The sequence below is a fragment of the Ranitomeya variabilis genome, chromosome 3 (genome assembly GCF_051348905.1).
Source record: "Ranitomeya variabilis isolate aRanVar5 chromosome 3, aRanVar5.hap1, whole genome shotgun sequence".
Taxonomy (NCBI): domain Eukaryota; kingdom Metazoa; phylum Chordata; class Amphibia; order Anura; family Dendrobatidae; genus Ranitomeya; species Ranitomeya variabilis.
The window spans coordinates 550920765-550935724 of NC_135234.1; the positions used below are offsets into that span (position 1 = coordinate 550920765).

The following is a 14960-nucleotide window of genomic DNA, read 5'->3' on the forward strand; positions in this document are numbered from 1 at the left end:
ATGCCGATCGCTGCAGCGTCGCTGTTTGGTCGCTGGAGAGCTGTCACACAGACCGCTCTCCAGCGACCAACGATGCCGAGGTCCCCGGGTAACCAGGGTAAACATCGGGTTACTAAGCGCAGGGCCGCGCTTAGTAACCCGATGTTTACCCTGGTTACCAGCGTAAAATGTAAAAAAACCAAACAGTACATACTTACATTCGCGTCCCCCGGCGTCCGCTTCCTGCACTGACTGAGCGCCGGCCCTAACAGCAGAGCGGTGACGTCGCCACTGTGCTGTACTTTCACTTTCACTTTACGGCGCTCAGTCAGTGTGGGAAGCGGACGCCGGGGGACGCGAAGGTGAGTATGTAGTTTGTTTTTTTTTACATTTTACACTGGTAACCAGGGTAAACATCGGGTTACTAAGCGCGGCCCTGCGCTTAGTAACCCGACGTTTACCCTGGTTACCAGTGTAAAACATCGCTGGTATCGTTGCTTTTGGTGTCAAACACGACGATACACGCCGGTCTGACGACCAAATAAAGTTCTGAACTTTGTTCAACGACCAGCGATATCACAGCAGGATCCTGATCGCTGCTGCGTGTCAAACTAAACGATATCGCTAGCCAGGACGCTGCAACGTCACAGATCGCTAGCGATATCGTTTAGTGTGAAGGTACCTTTAGTTGTAGTTAGTTGATGTAAAAAGACATAAATCCGTGTGACACATTCATTCCTGCATTTAGAGTGTCAAAGGTCGTCATCAGTTTATATTCCCAGACTCTCCTGTATCTGGGAATATAAACTGATGACGACCTTTGACACTCTAAATGCAGGAATGAATGTGTCACACGGATTTATGTCTTTTTACATCAACTAACTACAACTAAGGAACTTGCCCATCAGACCATGTGGGGTCATCACAACAGAGACCCTAATCACAGGACAATAAAACAATCCTTATCTAAGAATTGGCCCAATATTTATGGACGTAACTGTTTATCACCCATGGTAATTCTGCTTCATGTCACCTGGCTTATCCATTGTTTTTTTTTCCCCTCACCCTTTTTTTTTTTTTTTTCTCCTATACTATGTTGTGCATAAATATGTGATTCTTCAGAATTTGTTTTAGTCTTTGCCTGATGAAGAGACGTATGTAGTCTCGAAAGCTTGCAATTTGTTACCATCTTTTCAGTTAGCCATTAAAAGGTATCAACCACTGAGGACTCTCAATTCTAAATATTTTTCTATCTACTGGCTAACACGGTACCAAGATATATTTCTTTCCTGTATAAAAATGTAATATGTAATTCAGGTTAGATTTATTATATAGTTCATAAACTTAGTAAAAGGATAATGAGGCCTATTTATCAAAACTGTCCAATTCTTGGTCTTAAAAGGTGCTCCATGTTGTATGATAAATCTGTTTAAGACTATTTAGCATGAAGCCCCCCATACACATTAGACTGTCGTCCGAACCAACTGATGTTCACGGATTCAGCCAATAGTCCAGTGTGTGTGGAGGCTCCAGACAACTTATTGTCGGGGAAGATGTGGATGCGACATGTCCAATTTTGGACCGTCGACCATATTGTCTTCTGGAGATAAGCCGTTGTCAGACATGTCTAGTGACGGCTCTCTGATACAGGACACGGCAGCGCTACTGTCTGTGGTAGAGCTGGCCATCTGGAGTGTATGGTGGCTGTGGAGACACAAGGTTAGTGGGTGCTCTCATCCGCTGGCTCCGCTGTCTTTAGAAAGACTGCATGGACCAGGCTCATACCACTGAACGCCTGCTCTCTCTCCCTGTGGGCAGAACACTGCTCAGACAACACAGGGTGAGGGTAAACAGGGTGGCAATAATTTATTGAACCATCAACATACAATAGCAAACAGAACAGCCCCAGCAAATTCCCAAGATGGTGCAAATTACAGAGTCTCACCCTTCTGCTGACCCACCAGGATTAGAGCTGCTTCCAATGCCGAATACCCCACCAGTGGCTCCCCGCTTTTGGCGGGCCCCCACAGTGAGGAGGTAACGACAAGCTTAGAAAGATGACAGTCCATTGATGTACAAGGCCACGTGACTTGATTGTCCCATCTTGGACTCTCTAAACGTCTTTGAGGCTTCAGTGATAGTCAAACGTGGCTGCTCTGTATTTCTTCAGTTGGAGCCATGATGCCATGACTTCTGTAATGTAGACGCTCTCTGAACACAGGCAGATGCTCCTTTGTATAGATCCCAACTTCTCAGTCAGTCATTCCACCACTGGCTTGGGGGAAGGAGGTAGGAGGCCATCCCTCACTGCTGGAGTGTGCAAACAACATGGATAGATTGTCCTTCATATTGCAGAGCACAAAAGGGTCATCAACATATTAACAAACATTCAAACATTGCACCTTTGTTTCCCAAAGATAGTAGAACAATACAAGGATTGCAAGGCCATGTGCACACGTTCAGTATTTTTCGCGTTTTTTTCGCTATAAAAACGTGATAAAAACGCGAAAAAAACGCTAACATATGCCTCCCATTATTTTCAGGGTATTCCGCATTTTTTGTGCAAATGTAGACTTTTTTTCCGCGCAAAAATCGCATCGCGGAAAAAAAAGCAACATGTTCATTAAAATGCAGAATTGCAGGGGATTCCGCACACCTAGGAGTGCATTGATCTGCTTACTTCCCGCACGGGGCTGTGCACACCATGCGGGAAGTAAGCAGATTATGTGCGGTTGGTACCCAGGGTGGAGGAGAGGAGACTCTCCTCCACGGACTGGGCACCATATAATTGGTCAAAACAAAAGAATTAAAATAAAAAATAGTCCTATACTCACCTTCGATGTCTTCCCGCCTCTCCGCTGCATGCTGCCACTTCGGTTTCTATAGCTGGTGTGCGGTGAAGGACCTGCGATGACGTCACGGTCTTGTGATTGGTCGAGACCGGTCATGTGACCGCGACGTCATGGAAGGTCCTGAACCACACCGGCATCTGTAGGAACGGACGCCTGCAGGTGAGTATAACCATTTTTTTTATTATTTTTAAACATTCTATCTTTTACTATAGATGCTGCATAGGCAGCATCTATAGTAAAAAGATGGTCACACTTGTCAAACGCTATGTTTGACAAGTGTGACAAACCTGTCAGTCAGTTTTCCAAGCGATGCTACAGATTGCTTGGAAAACTTTAGCATTCTGCAAGCTAATTACGCTTGCAGAATGCTAAAAAAACGCAAAAAAAAATGCGGATTTCATGCAGAAAATTTCCGGTTTTCTTCAGGAAATTTCTGCAAGAAATCCGGACGTGTGCACATACCCCAATACTAGAACAGATACAATAGCTGATCAGCAGTCAACAAATGGCAGCCCGTGAACAATAATTTAGTGACAATTAGGGTATGTGCACACGTCAGGATTTCTTGCAGAAATTTCCTGAAGAAAACCGGAAATTTTCTGCAAGAAATCCGCATTTTTTTTTTTGCGTTTTTTTTCCCGTTTTTTTCCCGTTTTTTTTTTTTTAGCATTTTGCAAGCGAAATTAGCTTGCAGAATGCTAAAGTTTTCCAAGCGATCTGTAGCATCGCTTGGAAAACTGACTGACAGGTTGGTCACACTTGTCAAACATAGTGTTTGACAAGTGTGACCAACTTTTTACTATAGATGCTGCCTATGCAGCATCTATAGTAAAAGATAGAATGTTTAAAAGTAATAAAAAAAAATTAAAAAATGGTTATACTCACCTGCAGACAGCCGATCTCCTCAGCGGCGTCCGTTCCTATAGATGATGTGTGTGTGCGCAGGACCTTCGATGACGTCGCGGTCACATGAGCGGTCACATGACCGGTCTCGCGACCAATCACAAGACCGCGACGTCATCGCAGGTCCTTCACCACACACCAGCTATAGGAACCGAAGCGGCAGCATGCACCGGAGAGGCGGGAAGACTGCGGGGGGCATCGAAGGTGAGTATATGACTATTTTTTATTTTAATTCTTTTTTTTTTTTTACCAATTATATGGTGCCCAGTCCGTGGAGGAGAGTCTCCTCTCCTCCACCCTGGGTACCAACTGCACATAATCTGCTTACTTCCCGCATGGTGTGCCCAGCCCCCTGCGGGAAGTAAGCAGATCAATGCATTGCAGTAAGCAGATCAATGCATGGTTATACTCACCTGCAGGCGTCCGTTCCTATAGATTCCGGTGTGGTTCAGGACCTTCCATGACGTCGCGGTCACGTGAGCGGTCACATGACCGGTCTCGACCAATCACAAGACCGTGACGTCATCGCAGGTCCTTCACCGCACACCAGCTATAGAAACCGAAGCGGCAGCATGCAGCGGAGAGGCGGGAAGACATCGAAGGTGAGTATATGACTATTTTTTATTTTAATTCTTTTGTTTTGACCAATTACAGGTCCTTCTCAAAAAATTAGCATATAGTGTTAAATTTCATTATTTACCATAATGTAATGATTACAATTAAACTTTCATATATTATAGATTCATTATCCACCAACTGAAATTTGTCAGGTCTTTTATTGTTTTAATACTGATGATTTTGGCATACAACTCCTGATAACCCAAAAAACCTGTCTCAATAAATTAGCATATTTCACCCGACCAATCAAATAAAAGTGTTTTTTAATACCAAACAAAAAAACCATCAAATAATAATGTTCAGTTATGCACTCAATACTTGGTCGGGAATCCTTTGGCAGAAATGACTGCTTCAATGCGGCGTGGCATGGAGGCAATCAGCCTGTGACACTGCTGAGATGTTATGGAGGCCCAGGATGCTTCAATAGCGGCCTTAAGCTCATCCAGAGTGTTGGGTCTTGCGTCTCTCAACTTTCTCTTCACAATAACCCACAGATTCTCTATGGGGTTCAGGTCAGGAGAGTTGGCAGGCCAATTGAGCACAGTAATACCATGGTCAGTAAACCATTTACCAGTGGTTTTGGCACTGTGAGCAGGTGCCAGGTCGTGCTGAAAAATGAAATCTTCATCTCCATAAAGCATTTCAGCCGATGGAAGCATGAAGTGCTCCAAAATCTCCTGATAGCTAGCTGCATTGACCCTGCCCTTGATGAAACACAGTGGACCAACACCAGCAGCTGACATGGCACCCCACACCATCACTGACTGTGGGTACTTGACACTGGACTTCAGGCATTTTGGCATTTCCTTCTCCCCAGTCTTCCTCCAGACTCTGGCACCTTGATTTCCGAATGACATGCAAAATTTGCTTTCATCAGAAAAAAGTACTTGGGACCACTTAGCAACAGTCCAGTGCTGCTTCTCTGTAGCCCAGGTCAGGCGCTTCTGCCGCTGTTTATGGTTCAAAAGTGGCTTTACCTGGGGAATGCGGCACCTGTAGCCCATTTCCTGCACACGCCTGTGCATGGTGGCTCTGGATGTTTCCACACCAGACTCAGTCCACTGCTTCCTCAGGTTCCGGTCACCTCTTCTCGTTGTACAGCGTTTTCTGCCACATTGTTTCCTTCCAACAGACTTACCATTGAGGTGCCTTGATACAGCACTCTGGGAACAGCCTATTTGTTGAGAAATTTCTTTCTGGGTCTTACCTTCTTGCTTGAGGGTGTCAATGATGGCCTTCTTGACATCTGTCAGGTCGCTAGTCTTACCCATGATGGGGGTTTTAAGTAATGAACCAGGCAGGGAGTTTTTAAAAGCCTCAGGTATCTTTTGCATGTGTTTAGAGTTAATTAGTTGATTCAGAAGATTAGGGTAATAGGTCATTTAGAGAACCTTTTCTTGATATGCTAATTTATTGAGACAGGTTTTTTGGGTTATCAGGAGTTGTATGCCAAAATCATCAGTATTAAAACAATAAAAGACCTGACAAATTTCAGTTGGTGGATAATGAATCTATAATATATGAAAGTTTAATTGTAATCATTACATTATGGTAAATAATGAAATTTAACACTATATGCTAATTTTTTGAGAAGGACCTGTATATGGTGCCCAGTCCGTGGAGGAGAGTCTCCTCTCCTCCACCCTGGGTACCAACCGCACATAATCTGCTTACTTCCCGCATGGTGTGCACAGCCCCGTGCGGGAAGTAAGCAGATCAATGCACTCCTAGGTGTGCGGAATCCCCTGCAATTCCGCATTTTAATGAACATGTTGCTTTTTTTTCCGCGATGCGATTTTTTCGCGGAAAAAAAGTCTGCATTTGCACAAAAAATGCGGAATACCCTGAAAATAATGGGAGGCATATGTTAGCGTTTTTTTCGCGTTTTTATAGCGAAAAAAACACGAAAAATACTGAACGTGTGCACATGGCCTCAGGGTATGTGCACACGTCAGGATTTCTTGCAGAAATTTCCTGAAGAAAACCGGAAATTTTCTGCAAGAAATCCGCATTTTTTTTTTTTTGCGTTTTTTTTTTTAGCAATTTGCAAGCGAAATTAGCTTGCTGAATGCTAAAGTTTTCCAAGCGATCTGTAGCATCGGTTGGAAAACTGACAGCTTGGTCACACTTGTCAAACATACTGTTTGACAAGTGTGACCAACTTTTTACTATAGATGCTACTTATGCAGCATCAATAGTAAAAAGATATCATGTTAAAAATAATAAAAAAATAAAAAAATGGTTATACTCGCCCTCTGCAGACAGCCGATCTCCTCAGCGGCGTCCGTTCCTATAGATGGTGTGGTGCAGGACCTTCGATGACGTCGCGGTCACATGACCGCGACGTCATCGCAGGTCCTTCACCACACCATCTATAGGAATGGAAGCGGCAGCATGCACCGCTGAGAGGCGGGAAGACTCCGGGGGCCATCGAAGGTGAGTACAGTATATGACTATTTTTTATTTTAATTCTTTTTTTTTTTACCAATTATACGGTGCCCAGTCCGTGGAGGAGAGTCTCCTCTCCTCCACCCTGGGTACCAACCGCACATGATCTGCTTACTTCCCGCATGGTGGGCACAGCCACATGCGGAAAGTAAGCAGATCAATGCATTCCTAGGTGTGCGGAATCCCCGCAATTCTGCAAATTTAATGAACATGTTGCTTTTTTTTCCGCGATGTGATTTTTTTCGTGGAAAAAAATTCAACATTTGCACAAGAAATGCGGAATACATTGAAAATAATGGGAGGCATATGTAAGCGTTTTTTTCGCGTTTTTATCACGTTTTTATAGCGAAAAAACGTGAAAAATACTGAACGTGTGCACATGGCCTAAGGGCCCACAGTCATTCTCACATGACCTCTAGCTCATGTCCCTGGGCCTACTGAAATAATATGTCTGGGTAATTCCGATTAATGTGATGTCGCCACAGTGGCCTAAAGTTTATACTATTAATTGGCTTGGTTCCAAAAATGGGCACCACAATTTTGCTACAATCTTGTCACTTAGTCCAGGTTCACATTGTGTTAACAGCAGCCCGTTCAACACATGCGTTAATGGGCTGCTGTTAACGCAAGTGCAGATGTGTCATTGCACTAGTGCAGATAGAGCTAGCAGATGCTCTATGTGCGCTAGCAGTGACGGAACCGGAAATGCTGCAGCCCGCGTCCCAGGGTCCGTCACTCAATGACGGCACATCGCTAGCACATGCCCATTGTGGGCATGCGCTAGTGATGCATCTATCATAGGAATTAATGGCGGCGTTAACGGACCGCGTTATGCCGCGGTGTAATGTAGTCCGTCTAACGGACGCCTTTAACGAAATGTGAACCCAGCCTAAGCCACAAACGTTTTGGAAAGACTACGCTCCCAGTCGAATGAGTTGTAAAAAAAAATATCATAAATAGGTGAAAGTCAGGAAAGTTTTTTTTTTGTTGTTGTTGTTGCGGTTATGATGCATTTAACTTGATAAATATACCCCAATGTTACTGGTCACAAATATAGAGACCGACTAATTATTGCATTTGCATCTGTTTTTCATCCAGTTTTTAGTTTTTCTGTGTTTTTTAATCTGCACTTCTATGTTCTTTTAAATTATATTTTTTCTAGTGTTCGCCTGTGTTTTTTGTTTGTCATTGTGTGTGGGCTTTCCAGATTTATTTGGCCGATTCATCAATTGCTAGTTTTTTAAAATTCCCCACATAGTTGCGCACATGTACTCTATTCCCCGCCCCACCTGGAATGATGTTGAGTGCGTCTGAAATTTTTGTTCAAATTTAGTGACATTTCAGTAGAACAAGTGACTTTTTTGTGCGAAAATTTCAAAAACCAGTTAAAGCCCTCTAATGAATGATTTTATTATTATTATTTTTTATATTGGCCCCTTTGTTATTGTCGATGAAAGTATTGTAACGGTAACACTCACCGGTCGCGACCTTCTCCCAGTTTCAGCAGCCCCCGGTCCCATGTGAGCACATCTCAGACCGGCTGGACCACTTTTTGGAGTGGTGGCTACTCGCTCAATATAAGTATGTAGGACTCGGAACAAGGCTCTCTGGGCTCGTTCTGCGTCTCATAGACTTGTATTGAAAAAACTGAAAATAGTGACCTGAGTCCGACACAGCAACCTCTGTGAGATTTGGCAGGTCCCCACATATACAGTCACGTGGTCTCTAACGGATTGGAGTGTCACTGAAACCGACAGATGATGGGCGCGATGGGTACGTTACTACTTTCATGATGCTTAGACACAAGATCTAACAAAAAGGAGAAAATTCCTGGAGTGGGGCTTCAAAGACAAAAATAAAGACCGAGAAATGTCAGAGGTTACAGTTTGCACAAAGTAGTGCAAAGACCTGGGGTGATGTATACAGGACACTATCTTTATGCACCCTAAATACCACGCCAGCCAGAAGGTTGAGTGTCCTCCAAGAGCCTGCAAATATCATCTTTCTGTTTGGCCAATAAAAGCATCACACCTTTTTTTTTTTTTTTGCCTTTTTTTCGCACTAACATATTTACATCACATCCTGACTTATCTAGAAGTACAATATAGTCATTAATTCACCTACCCCTTTGTAATATTTTAATTTAATTTTTTAATTTTTTTTTCACTGGATATTTAATGAGAAATTAAAAAAATAAACATAAACTGAACTTTGAAACTTTTTTTTAAATGTATATTGCATACATCCAGACCAGACAGGATCTAGTGAGGAGTCAAAAAGTGTTTAAAAAGCACATAGAACTTGTCAAGGCTGTTTATTGGCTCTCACTCAGCCAACATTCTGGTACATACATTACATTTTCCCCGACGTGTGACAACCAACCTATAAGACAGCCTAGAATGTGGTATATATTCACAAGGAGCCATGTTTGTCTGTAATCCATAATGCAGACCTATGAATATGGAGTGTGTTTTATAAATGTGCCAGGGGTCCTGAGGTTGGCTTCTAGGAGTGACTGGAGTACTGCTGTGTTTCACTACTGGAAGAAATCTCTTGAGAACTAGAAACCCCCGCATTACTTACAAGGGCTTTTTCCCAACAGATCTGTCTTTTTTGGATTCCTTTAAGTTTGCATATGTGAACATCATTGGAACGCACATTCTTCTCAATGCTGCCTATGAAGCTGGAGTGGAAAAGTTTGTCTACATAAGTACAGATGAAGTTTATGGTGGAAGTCTCAATGAGGTACCTGATGATAATAAAGGGTTTGTGACATAGAGACAGCCATGGGTGTCTGGGTGTAAAGGATGCCCCCTATATACAGTGGGTGGAAAGGCAGCCTCCTATATACAGCGTCTGGGTGTAAAGGCAGCCCCCTATATACAGTGGGAGTAAAGGCTGCCCCCCTATATACAGTGTCTGGGTGTAAAGGCAGCCTCCTATATACAGTGTCTGGGTGTAAAGGCTGCCCCCTATATATACAGTGTCTGGGTGTAAAGGCTGCCCCCTATATACAGTGTCTGGGTGTAAAGGCTGCCCCCTATATATACAGTGTCTGTGTGTAAAGGCAGCCCCCCATATACAGTGGGAGTAAAGGCTGCCCCCCTATATACAGTGTCTGGGTGTAAAGGCAGCCCCCTATATACAGTGTCTGGGAGTAAAGGCTGCCCCCCTATATACAGTGTCTGGGTGTAAAGGCAGCCCCCTATATACGGTGTCTGGGTGTAAAGGCTGCCCCCTATATATACAGTGTCTGGGTGTAAAGGCTGCCCCCTATATACAGTGTCTGGGTGTGAAGGCTGCCCCCTATATACAGTGTCTGTAAAGGCTGCCCCCTATATACAGTGTCTGTAAAGGCTGCCCCCTATATACAGTGTCTGGGTGTAAAGGCAGCCTCCTATATACAGTGTCTGGGTGTAAAGGCTGCCCCCTATATATACAGTGTCTGGGTGTAAAGGCTGCCCCCTATATACAGTGTCTGGGTGTAAAGGCTGCCCCCTATATATACAGTGTCTGGGTGTAAAGGCTGCCCCCTATATATACAGTGTCTGTGTGTAAAGGCAGCCCCCCATATACAGTGGGAGTAAAGGCTGCCCCCCTATATACAGTGTCTGGGTGTAAAGGCAGCCCCCTATATACAGTGTCTGGGAGTAAAGGCTGCCCCCCTATATACAGTGTCTGGGTGTAAAGGCAGCCCCCTATATACGGTGTCTGGGTGTAAAGGCTGCCCCCTATATATACAGTGTCTGGGTGTAAAGGCTGCCCCCTATATACAGTGTCTGGGTGTGAAGGCTGCCCCCTATATACAGTGTCTGTAAAGGCTGCCCCCTATATACAGTGTCTGTAAAGGCTGCCCCCTATATACAGTGTCTTGGTGTAAAGGCAGCCCCCTATATACAGTGTCTGTAAAGGCAGCCCTCTATATACAGTGTCTGGGTGTAAAGGCTGCCCCCTATATATACAGTGTCTGGGTGTAAAGGCAGCCCCTATATACAGTGTCTGGGTGTAAAGGCATCCCCCTATATACAGTGTCTGTAAAGGCAGCCCTCTATATACAGTGTCTGTAAAGGCAGCCCCCTATATACAGTGTCTGGGTGTAAAGGCTGCCCCCTATATATACAGTGTCTGGGTGTAAAGGCAGCCCCTATATACAGTGTGTGGGTGTAAAGGCAGCCCCCTATATACAGTGTCTGTAAAGGCAGCCCTCTATATACAGTGTCTTGGTGAAAAGGCAGCCCCCTATATACAGTGTCTGTAAAGGCAGCCCTCTATATACAGTGTCTTGGTGTAAAGGCAGCCCCCTATATACAGTGTCTGTAAAGGCAGCCCCCTATATACAGTGTCTTGGTGTAAAGGCAGCCCCCTATATACAGTGTCTGTAAAGGCAGCCCCCCTATATACAGTGTCTGGGTGTAAAGGCTGCCCCCTATATACAGTGTCTTGGTGTAAAGGCAGCCCCCTATATACAGTGTCTGTAAAGGCAGCCCTCTATATACAGTGTCTTGGTGAAAAGGCTGCCCCCTATATACAGTGTCTGTAAAGGCAGCCCTCTATATACAGTGTCTTGGTGTAAAGGCTGCCCCCTATATATAGTGTCTGGGTGTGAAGGCTGCCCCCTATATATAGTGTCTGGGTGTGAAGGCTGCCCCCTATATATAGTGTCTGGGTGTGAAGGCTGCCCCCTATATATAGTGTCTGGGTGTAAAGGCTGCCCCCTATATATAGTGTCTGGGTGTGAAGGCTGCCCCCTATATATAGTGTCTGGGTGTAAAGGCTGCCCCCTATATACAGTGTCTGGGTGTGAAGGCTGCCCCCTATATACAGTGTCTGGGTGTGAAGGCTGCCCCCTATACACATTCATAAGATTATCTCAGCACAGAAACTTTTTATTTAAACACATCTAATTGTGGAAATTATTATTATTCCAAGATTTATTGATTAAAATCACCAATCATTCGTTCGGGACACCGACACACACAAAGCAGTCAGCCAAACCTGTGAGTTCAGTCGACATTAGTCTGTGTATGGGGGGGCTTTAAAATTAAAAAATGATAGTTTTAAGGGGTCCTTGCAGCTATGGCTACTTTCACACTAGGGTCATTTTGCCTACGTCGCAATGCATCGTTTTGGAGAAAAAACGCATCCTGCAAAGTTGTCTGCAGGATGTGTTTTTTCCCCATAGACTTACATTAGCGACGCATTGCGACGTATGGCCACACGTCGCAACCGTGCATCATGTTTTGGCGGACCGTCGGCACAAGAAAACTTTACATGTAACGTTTTTTTGTGCGTCATGTCCGCCATTTCCGACCGCGCATGCGCGGCCGAAACTCCGCCCCCTCCTCCCCGGACCTTACAATGGGGCAGCGGATGCGTTGAAAAACTGCATCCGCTGCCCACATTGTGCTTTTATTTCACAGCATGGCGACGGCCCCGTACCGACGCTAGTGTGAAAGTAGCCTAAGAATCCCATAGTTCATTATTCTGTTGGTGAGTGCTGAGATAAGAGTGGACCCCCCGTTAAAGATTGCAGGGTGTCTACAGGGAGATTACGGTAGCTTGTTGATTTCTGAGGGAATTTCTGAATGCTACTTCCCCTCAGTGGGAACTGAGTATTTCTTTCAATGCCCCCCTCAGATTATAGCTTATTATTAACCCCACATGATCAGTTTATTTTCAGTAGACCTAATGGCCAATTTCGAGAGGATAATCCAGGCCATCAGACAACTTGTGTTTGGCTATATGATACCTGATCCACAGACGTTTACTGACCTGCTTCACAGGTCAACGAAATATTGATGGAGTGTCAACGATCGCTGATATGATTGTTCTGTCTGAATACAGTATCATGTTATCAGCAGCACGAGCAATGGGCTGCGGAGCATGATACATTTATGGATGGATAAGTGTTTTTCACCTTAGTAGGGTGACTGACATATCCTCTTGATATGGTGCGAAAATCAGGAATGAGCATGCTTATATGTCTAAATTGGCCATAAAAAATGAATTTTTCGAATTGTATAATAACTTTTAATGAGGATTTGACAAACTTAAGAGAACCTTGCACCAAATGATTCACACAATGTGATAGTGGCTGCAGAGCAGAATATAACATTTGTAATATTTATTTTGCTTCTCTGTTGCGGAGATATTAGGAATCATAGTAATTGGCCTCTAATGAGATCATTTTTGTTAAGTCCAAGTGGATGTTATCATCGTTTTCACTGGGGGTGTACTTCTTGTCAGTATATGATGCTTACCAATCATCAGGCAGCAACACTCAGTTTCTCAATGTGTGAGATGAAATCACCTTTATGTCTTCTCCAGTGAGATCGGAGCTGTCATTATATGTCTCACACAGGAGCAGTCTGTTCTGGACTACTCTCGTGTGAGACATGAGGACACGCTGCACTGATTTCATGGCAAAGTGCTTACAAGTTGCTTGAGCACAACAGATGTTAGTGTGATTGCTGACATATCCCTGGACAGGCGGTGTGTGGGGCAGTACAGCAGAGGTGGAAGGAGAGCTGATTGAAGGGTTTGTAATAAGACACAGCTAAACTCATCTGTACTGCCCCTCCGCCCCACTCTTGAGCCATACAGGAGGTACCAGGAGATCAGGGCTGTATCATTACTAGGGATGAGCGAATAGCTTCTGATAACTCCTTATCCTAACAGCTATAGCGCTTACCGAATAGGTGTATCTGGAACTCGGATACCTGGAGCGCTCCCGATAATCAGCTGATCGGCGCCACAGCTGCATGTGGCACGGCTGTGTGACAGTCACAATACATGCATAGAGGCGCCAACAAACAGTCTCCCCACACAGCCGCAACACATGCAGCTGCGGCACCGAACAGCTGATTATCAGGAGCGCTGCAGGTATCCGGGGTCCAGATACAACCATTCGGTAAGCGCTATTAGGATCAGGAGTTATCCAGAGCGATTCGCTCATCCGTAATCATTACATCTCACACATTGAGAAACCTGCTCCAAGCTATTGTGATCGTGTTCTTTTTTTTACCTCTGTTACTACCTGCTTATGACTGGTCAGCATCATACAGGAAGACTGCAGGCCCCAGTGAAAACTCTGATAATGCCCACTTTGACTTGACAAAAGTTAACTCATTAGAGGCCAGATACTTTGATTGCTAATATCCTTGCAAAAGAGAGTAGAAATCAATAATAAAAGTATTATTCTGCTCTGCGGCCACTATTACATCCTGTGTCCAGTTCAACATGAAACATTTGGTGTAAGATCCTTTTTAAAGCTTAAATGAGATGTGCATAGTAATCTTTCTTGAAATACACGTACTTCATTGTATGAGCGGCTGCGTGAACAGGCAGTAATAAGTTGTCATAAAGAATGATGTTGAAAAAAATATTAAGAATTAAAAGAACCCCAAGAGGACCTGAAAATGTAATTATCTATATAATCGTCTAAGGGTCACTTCCGTCTGTTTGTCTGTCACGGAAATCCCGCGTCGCTGATTGACCAATCAGCGATGGGCACAGTACGGCCTCGAATTCGCCCCTTCCTACTCTCTGACAGTGCCCCCCTCCATACTCCCCTCCAGTCAGCGCTCACACAGGTTTAATGGCTGCGTTACACCACGTTATGCCGCCATGTAACGCAGTCCGTTAACGCTGCTATTAACCCTGTGTGACCAACTTTTTTACTATTGATGCTGCCTATGCAGCATCAATAGTAAAAAGATCTAATGTTAAAAATAATAAAATAAAAAATCATTATATTCTCACCTTCCGTCGCCTTTCCCACTGCTTCTCGCAACGCTCTGGTCCATGCATTGCGGTCTCGCGAGATGATGACGTAGCGGTCTCGCGAGACCGCAATGCATTCTTGGGACCGGAGCGTCGTGAGGAGCATCGGTAAACGCCTGGGCTGGATCCGGGGGCCGACGGAAGGTGAGTATATAACTATTTTTTATTTTAATTCTTTTTTTTTTTTAACAGGGATATAGTGCCCACATTGCTATATACTACGTGGGCTTTGTTAGATACTGCATGGGCTGTGTTATATACTACGTCTCTGCGACGTTGCAAACACAAATTCTTTGGTATTATTATCTTCATTTAATTTGTCTTAAATGAAAAAACACAAAAAGAATTGTCCTAAAGCCAAATTGGATATAATTCCAC

At 44.2% G+C, this 14960-nt stretch overlaps 1 protein-coding gene across 1 annotated transcript in view; it reads left to right on the forward strand.

Annotated features, from left to right (window-relative positions):
• Positions 1 to 14960, forward strand: part of TGDS (TDP-glucose 4,6-dehydratase) — a 49610-nt gene that overhangs the window by 4935 nt on the left and 29715 nt on the right. The window contains exon 5 of the mRNA XM_077297168.1: positions 9403 to 9545. Coding sequence (XP_077153283.1) covers positions 9403 to 9545 — 143 coding nt within the window. The remainder of the gene's footprint in view (positions 1 to 9402; positions 9546 to 14960) is intronic.